This window comes from Eucalyptus grandis, chromosome 9, assembly GCF_016545825.1.
Source record: "Eucalyptus grandis isolate ANBG69807.140 chromosome 9, ASM1654582v1, whole genome shotgun sequence".
Classification (NCBI taxonomy): Eukaryota; Viridiplantae; Streptophyta; class Magnoliopsida; order Myrtales; family Myrtaceae; genus Eucalyptus; species Eucalyptus grandis.
This window is the reverse complement of record NC_052620.1, coordinates 6147089-6155437: the sequence shown is the minus strand read 5'-3', so window position 1 is coordinate 6155437 and position 8349 is coordinate 6147089. Positions and strand designations below refer to the sequence as shown.

The window sequence follows — 8349 nt, the reverse complement described above, 5'->3', positions numbered from 1 at the left end:
AGGATCGTGACCGTCCGCACATGCCAAGACCTATATTTAACCGAGTTATGAAACTTAGTATTTCATAGACCTATTGGTAGTCAGGCGTATACAATCATGCCCTTGAATACATAAAATGTAAAGTAAATCATGACAATATATTTACTGGTTAATACGTAACATTTAAAGTAAATCATGACAATATATTTACTGGTCCTATCAGTAACTCACGAGAAGAGTTTACGAGTTTCCTTTTATTCAAGAAATAATAGTTCAAGGGCAAATAAAAAGTATAGGCTAACAAATATTCATTCATTTTATTCTTTATTGCATCAATTAATATGATGCTATAATAAGAAGGCTTAATACCACAAAATACTATCAACTTACATACACATGCCACATTAACTCCAAGCTTATTATGGTTTCACCCATACTACAATCATCCCAAACTAATTTTCGCATCATAAAAAATATCAAACCTATATACCCATTTCCATATTTACCTCAAACTAGTATACCCACGTCATACTTACCCTAAATTGTGAAAATGCTAAATAACATATATGGAAGTCACACTCACCAAAGGTGAGACATTCTCTGAAGAGCCATGCAAATGTCTACCAACCAAACATTAGCATCAATTATGAAAGACCAAAAGATTTGCTCAAGAAAATCTTGGTCCAGACAACAATGAAGAATCTGACGTGTTCTTGTCTTCAAAAGAACAGATTACATGCCATGTCCACATTGAACGAGTAAAAAACCAATGCAACATGAAACGAATACTTCTTCACCCAGACAAGTACAGAAGACGCCCATGTTTCACAGAGGGAATGTACCTTTATAATTCAATCCCCCACTTTTTAGAAGTACACAAAACCCCCAAAAGAAGACATACAAACCCTAAATTTAATAAAAGAATTTGATGAAACCCTGTAAAAACAAATGACAATGTGTCAGCCCCAGCATCTTGTATCTACAGCATCAACCCAAATTACAGATATAGCTTCCTTCAAGAATTTTCCTTCCTTTTTCTCCTTGCCCATCAATTGGTTTTTATTTCATTGTGCAGATACCCCAGGAAGCATTCAATGATTCTCCCACAACTCGATGACCATCTCCTTCTTAATGTCGTGAACTAATGACTATCTAAATGTCTTTTATTGCACCTTCAATCACAGTTCAACCCACAAACTTCCAGCACAGGGCCTTCTCTTGACACAAATGGGTTGATCCTAACCCACAAGAGGGTCAAGATGGAGGCAAGCAATATCGACCAGACCACGACGATCGTCGGCATCCGGTCTTGCTTCCCGAGCAATCCCTTTAGGAATGGGTAGAGATGGACGATGACCCAGAAGGCGAAAAATAGCCTACCAAAGAGGGGACCCCACGAATCATACCCATTATTGATGGCATCGGAGATCCCGACAACAACCCCAACGATGTTCATGATCAGGAGAGTCATGGGCGGGATCAACAGCGATGTCCATTTAAAGATATAGAGTTCTGAGAATGCTCCATCGTCCGCTGCTTTTGAGGTGACGGTGAAGTTTGTGTTGACTCCACCTAAAACCTTGAGTAAACCCTGGACAAGAGCAAAAAGATGCGATGAAACGCCTCCAATAACCCAAAACTGCTCGTTTCTCCACCAGTCATCGATTCCAACACCACCCCATTGCATCTCAAGAATACCAGTTGCAGCAATGGAGATGAAAAGTGCCATAAAGACGAGACTTGCATAGTTGCTAATCTGCAGACAAAAATCAAATTATTACGTTAATCACTGCTTGAAGCTGATGCATAGAAGTATTGGAAACAGCAGGAATATCTCATATTAGAAAAGCACTCAATCAGAAATAAGCCATAAGACCATCTAAATGACTGCTCCAAAAGGCATATACTTCTTATTAACATATCTATTGATGATGTGTTTGTAATAAGCCATTTTTGTGAGCCACTCATGAGATTAGTATCTGTCTAAGTGCGTAAGTAACATTATAGCATCAAGTAGGTTATCAAGATATGTCCAACAACTCCAGAAGCTGCAACGAAAATAGGACTGAGAAAAGGCTTCCCATCATAATTCAGCAAAACCATTTTCTAATACATTCAACATGAATGACAACATAAAAGGGCTTACCTCAGGCACGATGAATTGGCCAGTGAGAAGGCAGATAGCCGGGAGTGAGCAGTAAACAATCAAGGGGATGGAGGTCCAAGGATACACAACCGAATTGATGTAAGAAAATCGTTCCAACCACTTCAAACCTCCCCCGTAGCCATACCAGATTGGGCAATGCCTGCTCAAGAAAATCTCGACTGACCCAAGAGCCCACCGGAGAACCTGGTGTAGACGATCCGAAAGGTTGATTGGTGCTGAACCCTTGAATGCAGGCCTCTTAGGTATGCAGTACACTGACCTCCAGCCGTGGCAGTGCATTTTGAACCCAGTCAATATATCCTCAGTCACCGAACCGTATATCCAGCCAACCTGGAACAGATTGAAAAATTTCAGGGGAATTAATTTTGTAAAAAAAAAAAAAAAAATGCTGCAATACCAATTTTGAAGCCTATCTTCAACGTTTGTTTATTATTATTTTTTTTTCACTCACTTCTTTTCCCCATTCTGTCTTGTCTTCATATCCGCAACTGATGACTTGGATGGCTTCTTTTAGTAGCGATGCAGGACTAGCATCTGGCGGAACACCACCATCTTCCAAAGTCGTGGAAGCAACAAAAACAGGGGACTGACCGAATTTCTTCTCCAATTTTATCTGAGTCATCTCAGATGACTTCTCGTTGCTCACTTCTGCAATGGAAAATCCCATATTTATCTACTCTAAACTTCACTTATGAGATAATATATAATCGCGCATGCCTATCAGAAATAAAAAGTAGATGTACCTGACACTCCCTCTTCAATATTTTCAAGTGCATGTATCTGCTTGGACGTTTCCCTATTCTTAGTTTTCTTGCTCCTCTCCTTCTTTGTCTTCCCTTTCTTGTTCTTTCTACCTCCACAGCAGAGGCAGCACCATTTCGGCCAACAGTTGCATGTCTTGCTAGGAGGTTTCTTCTTGGAAGGAGCATCATGTCCATAAAGGGCCTGCCTTCTGAAGACGCACCCAGTACCGACATAAATTGGTCCTTGGAGACCGTCAAGTCCTTTCATGTTGATCTACCAAAAAAATAAAAATAAAAAGAATAAGATTCCTCAAGCACTAAGAGCAGAAAACAACAAAATGCGAATTAGAAAGGAGCAATATACATACATCAAAGAATACGACATTCCTGTTAGAGTATCGATCGTGACGATCAATCCCATCAAATCTTTGAGGAAACTGCACATAGCAAACTTTCTTCCCCGAAGTTGGATCCATCATGAAACACATAGCTTCTCTGAGTGCCTTGCTGTTGTTGATGTAGTGATCGCAGTCAACATTCAAAAGGTAAGGGGCATTGGAGATGACTGCAGAGACCCGAATCTGTATCATTTGCACATTGGCACCAAGAGAAAAACGATCATTCACGGCATCATTATTCTTATGGTGTTCAAAAGAAGGTTCTTTGATCACAAGAATCATATAAAACAAGACATCACGGCGACCACATCAGTGACACCCAGCCATATGCAAAGGATAGAAAAAACAGAATGACTTACCAAGGCATTCATGGCACCAGCCTTCTTGTGGTGCTCAAAACCAGGTCTTTTCTCACGAGAAACATAAACCAATCGAGGCAGCTCATTTCCATCATCATCGCAGACACCACTATGACCAAGAAATACCTGCAAAAAGAATGCCCCGGATCTTTATATGTAAATGGAAAGAGCAATTTGCAGTGTGATAAGAACACAAGTTATTCGCAAACTGAACTGCATTAGGCTGATCAATAATGTCACAGATTATTTTGGGGGCTCAATCATGACGTCGCTGGACAGGTTTGAATTAAGTGATAGAACATTGCTCCTCAGGGCAATGGCAAATGCAATACTCTTAGGGTAAATCACATTGAACGCCTCACTGTTGTATCAGTACATGCTTGTACGGTTGTACCTCAGTTTCTTGTGTCAAAGCTTAAGGATGATCAGCTGAGTTGACATGAATCAGGTGTAAAATTAAAGATAAACAGAAGGGCACAACTGTGCATTTAGACCTTTTGCTTCACTCTCAATTTGAATGAGGGGATACTATGTTTCTGTCAAGCACCTACCAAGTGTATGACTCATATTAGCGATGTGGAAAGACATAAAATCAGAGGAACATCGACCTACCTGAATCATGCCAGGATGATCGCGGACATTGTTTCCGGGCCATGGGGTTCCATCCTGCATTGTCCAACCTTCTTCGGGAACCTTTTGCGCCATCGCAACTAATGCATTTATTCTGACTTTGAATTCTTCGTATTCTCTCTGCTCAAACAAACCCACACCGAAATTGGTCAAAAGTCTTCAGAGATATTATTGTTATATTGGTTGAAAGCACTTGCTCAGGAAATCACAAACATTTTAGGTTTGGAAATTGCATATCAGAAACCACAAACCTTTATTGCACGTCTTTCCCTCACAAATTCTGGGTGAACTTTGTTCTTCAAATAGTCCATCTTCTGAGAGAAGTACCATTCTGGTGCTCGGGGCTCAATATTAAATCTCTTACAGAAAGGGACCCATTTCTTCGCAAACTCAGATGTCTCGGACAGTGCTTCAAAAGTAAGCATTGCAGCACCATCGTCTGAGACATAGCATGCCACTTTATCAACTGGATAATCCACCGCAAGGATCGAAAGAACCGTGTTTGCAGTGATTAGTGGAGGTTCCTTCATTGGATCAACTGTACTCACAAAAACGTCGACAGGAGCCAATTCCGATGGCTTCCCTTCTCTTTCATACCTGCAATTTAAACACACCACCACGCATGAGCCAACGACTTCAATTAAATGTGCAATGTAAATTGAATTTGTCTACTCATACCTTAGAGATAGACGATCAAGATATGTTTCTCTCTCTATAGGGTACCATTTAGGAAATTGATCCAATATCCACGACACAGCAAACCATATTTCACATATAACCGATGTCAACCACAATCCATATGCATCATTAACTGGATGGAGAATTCTATAATGGAGAAATAGTCCAAGAATCACAAGACGGAGGATAATTAGTAATCTGTATGGATTTATCTTGCTCGAAGGAATGGGTAACTTCCTTGAAAGAGGCTGTCTCCCTTCATCCATCCTGATAATGTGCAAAAGGGAAATCTTGTGAGTACTACTAAACAAAAAGTTATTAGAGCTATGAAGTCATGTAAAACAAGTAAAAAATAAATGATAATCGACATTCATGTCCCGAGACTAAAGCATCGCATCATATTTACCACTTATGTCTCCCTTCAAGAAGACAAATTATATGTGACCTGAAGGACTACATATTACAAGATTGTGTAATAATTCATCACAAGAAAATCAGGTGATACAGCAATCTCACAATTACCAATTACAAATGCCAATGACTAATGTTGTTTATAACCATAGATTTCTTCAGTGATTTAATGTGTATTGTAAATAGGTAACGGCTGCACCGTAATTCCTGATCGTTCAGTCTCACAGTCTCTTGTAAAGTTGCACACTCGAATAAGTAAGGGGTGCACAGTTGACCTCTATCGGTAACCCAACCTTTTGGTTACAAAGATCGTCAACCCAACAAAGAGAACACAACAGAAAAACCAAATGAAACTATCCAAAATAGAAAATCAAGCTTCAGAAAATAATGAAAAGAGAATAGTACATGGGCAAGTCGGGATCATCCAATTCGTCACTGCCAAAGTCTCCACCATCACCTGCTCCTTCATGTTTAACAACCTGAAGCTTCTCGTTTTGCTTTTTCCGCCACTTCTCCATTTTGTCCTTCCATGCCACGCTTCCGTACCCATACAGTGTGATGTCTTTCTCGGGGGCCATTGGTCTGGGATGAACTAGAAACACGGAAGCACTCCATTCAGTTTTGAGCTAATTAGAAATATCAACAACAAAAGTTTTTGGGAAATGACTCACGAGGATTAGAAGAATCCGGATATGGCATCGGATGAACTCTATATGCATGACCCGTGGCAGGGGGAACAATAAGAGCGTGTTGATCAGGAGAAATCTCAGCATCCTACAACAAGTAAAAGACATCATCATGATGCATCATCTAAAACAGACCTAACATTATGCGAGACAGCAGATCCCCTTTCTTCCCTGTGTGCCTGTGTGTCTCTGAGAGAGAGAGAGAGAGAGAGAGAGGAGGGAGGGAGAGACCTCTTGGCCATATGTCAAGAGAGGAATTTGTGAACTAAGCGGAGAGGATTCAACGTCAGTGGGCATTCCAGATGCGTTCCGATGGGCACCACGGCCATAATTAAGCCGTGAAGAGAACGTTTTCTCAGCGACATGCTGAGGATCCGAAGGGTCATAATCGAACTCATTGTCCAAATCATCAATGTCATCTTCTTCCTCATCGCCTTCGACCCTCGGACTGCCTGAAAATTGAATAACAATAACAAGATCACTTCATCAACCAAACTGACCATACTTCAGGGGATTTATTTATTGAGAAATGCGGAAGAATATCTCACCTTTGAGGCGCTTGTATCTAGTTTTACATTGCGGGCAGGCCTGATTTCCTTCTCTTCTCTCATACTCATAGCAAGGCCGACACACTGGAAAAGCACATTCATTACAGGCAACGAAGAGCTCGCCGTCTGCTATCTCCACTTCATCCCCACATATCTGACATATTTGCCCGCTCAGTTCTTTCACAGATTTGATCTGCAAAAACATAAACATTGCATTAGTGCCGGGGTCTTCAAAGACAACCACATCCAGAAGCGGCGCATCCTCACTCATCAAGTTGATAAAGCAAGACTAAAATGGCCAATGTCGTGCACACAAACAACACATTAACTCAAAAGAATCAATTAAGACTCTCGTATTGATCAATTGGAAAGGAATGGTTCTCCAAGAACATACGGATCCATCAGTTTATCTGAATTAAGTAAGAAAATCTTGAGGAACCAGAAATTCACATACAGATGCCTCTTCTAGTTCGGATTTCAGATCCCTATTTTCTAAGAGGTTATTATGACCTGTCTACACACTCATTCCTTCAGCGCACCCTCCTCGATATTATGTGCATTCTTGGTTTCAGGCACTAGGTCATAAATTTATCGAACTAGCAGGAACAAAGAACAACCCACATTCTTGGTTTCAGTAAGCTCCACATCACACAACCTCGCAAATTAAAAGGCTGAGATAGCAGAATCGTCATGCCCATTAATTAAGGTAGAACCCTAGAAGCATTAGCTATTTACGTTCCAGATTTCCAGGCCAACTGATCTTTTTACAAAAACATCTTCAGCACCCAACCACCGACTGACCGACCAACCAAAGCAATCCAAACTTTCGACTGCATATGAAAATCCGCATACCCCGGAGACGAACGTGGTCAACTGAAAACAAGAAAGGCACAATGCGCATAATTTAATTGGCGAAAACACCAAAGTAACCGAAGCGAAACCGACTGAATTGAGAGAGGGAGCTTTGCTCCCTCGTCCCTCAAAGCCGCAAAGTCGCATCAGGAGAAACCCACTTTGTCGGTAGCAATTTACCTCCCTAGAACAAAACTAACTCTCACGACAGAGCACATTACAAGACCACAGCTCCTCAGAAAGAAACCAACCCCACGCAATGCAATCAAAATCAACAGATTTGCAACCGGAAGCACGAAAATCTCTCAAGAAAAAAAAAAAACCCTACAAGCAAGTACAGCAGCAGATTCCCACGTAAGACGAATCTCCTAAGTTTATCACGCCAGCCCTCCGAATCCCCACTTCGGCCAGTCCAACAGCCCACCAAGAAATCGAAAGAAACAGCGAATCGATCCGCCACCGACACCGACACGAGAAAGAAAGAAAGAAAGGAAAGAGGAGAGTTACCCGTGAACTCTCATCGGCATTGATGAGCACGAACTCGTTCCGGTTGTGCGACCCGGCGATGAGCCTCCCTCCAGTGTTCATGGCGGGACCAGAACGAGAGAACCCGACTCACCCACCACCGACAAGAACGTAAGGAAGCGAACGGCACAAGAAAGGAAAGAAAGAAGAGAAACCCAGCAGCAGTCTCAGCTCTTCAGAACAGACCCGGATCTCCGCATTGCCGCCCGGAGCCACCCACCAAGAAAGGCTGCCTCCCCCTCTACGACGAGGAATGCAGCGGCCGATCTGGCGGGGGAGAATGCTTGTCGAGCGGGGGATGCTCTGCTGCGCTCTCGATCTCGATCAATGTGCTGCGGACAGCCTTTTTTAGACGGGTAGATTCACACAGAGA

General features: G+C 41.9%; 1 protein-coding gene across 1 annotated transcript; it reads right to left on the bottom strand.

Annotated features, from left to right (window-relative positions):
• Positions 1–600: 600 nt before the first annotated feature.
• Positions 601–8039, bottom strand: LOC104418175 (cellulose synthase A catalytic subunit 2 [UDP-forming]). Its single transcript, XM_010029430.3, has 14 exons — positions 7959–8039; positions 6600–6792; positions 6283–6503; positions 6037–6139; positions 5771–5957; positions 4955–5221; positions 4528–4873; positions 4259–4396; positions 3647–3772; positions 3258–3470; positions 2890–3163; positions 2598–2794; positions 2126–2476; positions 601–1735 (listed from the first exon to the last, which is right to left on the bottom strand). The coding sequence occupies exons 1-14, from the start codon at positions 8037–8039 to the stop codon at positions 1154–1156; spliced, it is 3279 nt and encodes a 1092-aa protein (XP_010027732.2). The 3' UTR covers positions 601–1153.
• Positions 8040–8349: the final 310 nt, after the last annotated feature.

Bases quoted from the DNA above. Each gene is read 5' to 3' on its own strand.
- LOC104418175 (XM_010029430.3), bottom strand. From the start codon at position 8,039: ATGAACACTGGAGGGAGGCTCATCGCCGGGTCGCACAACCGGAACGAG. The intron at 3,164-3,257 runs GTATGTATATTG...TTTTTTTGGTAG, and splicing joins GGAATGTCGTATTCTTTGAT to ATCAACATGAAAGGACTTGA. The intron at 2,477-2,597 runs GTGAGTGAAAAA...AATCTGTTCCAG, and splicing joins AGACAGAATGGGGAAAAGAA to GTTGGCTGGATATACGGTTC.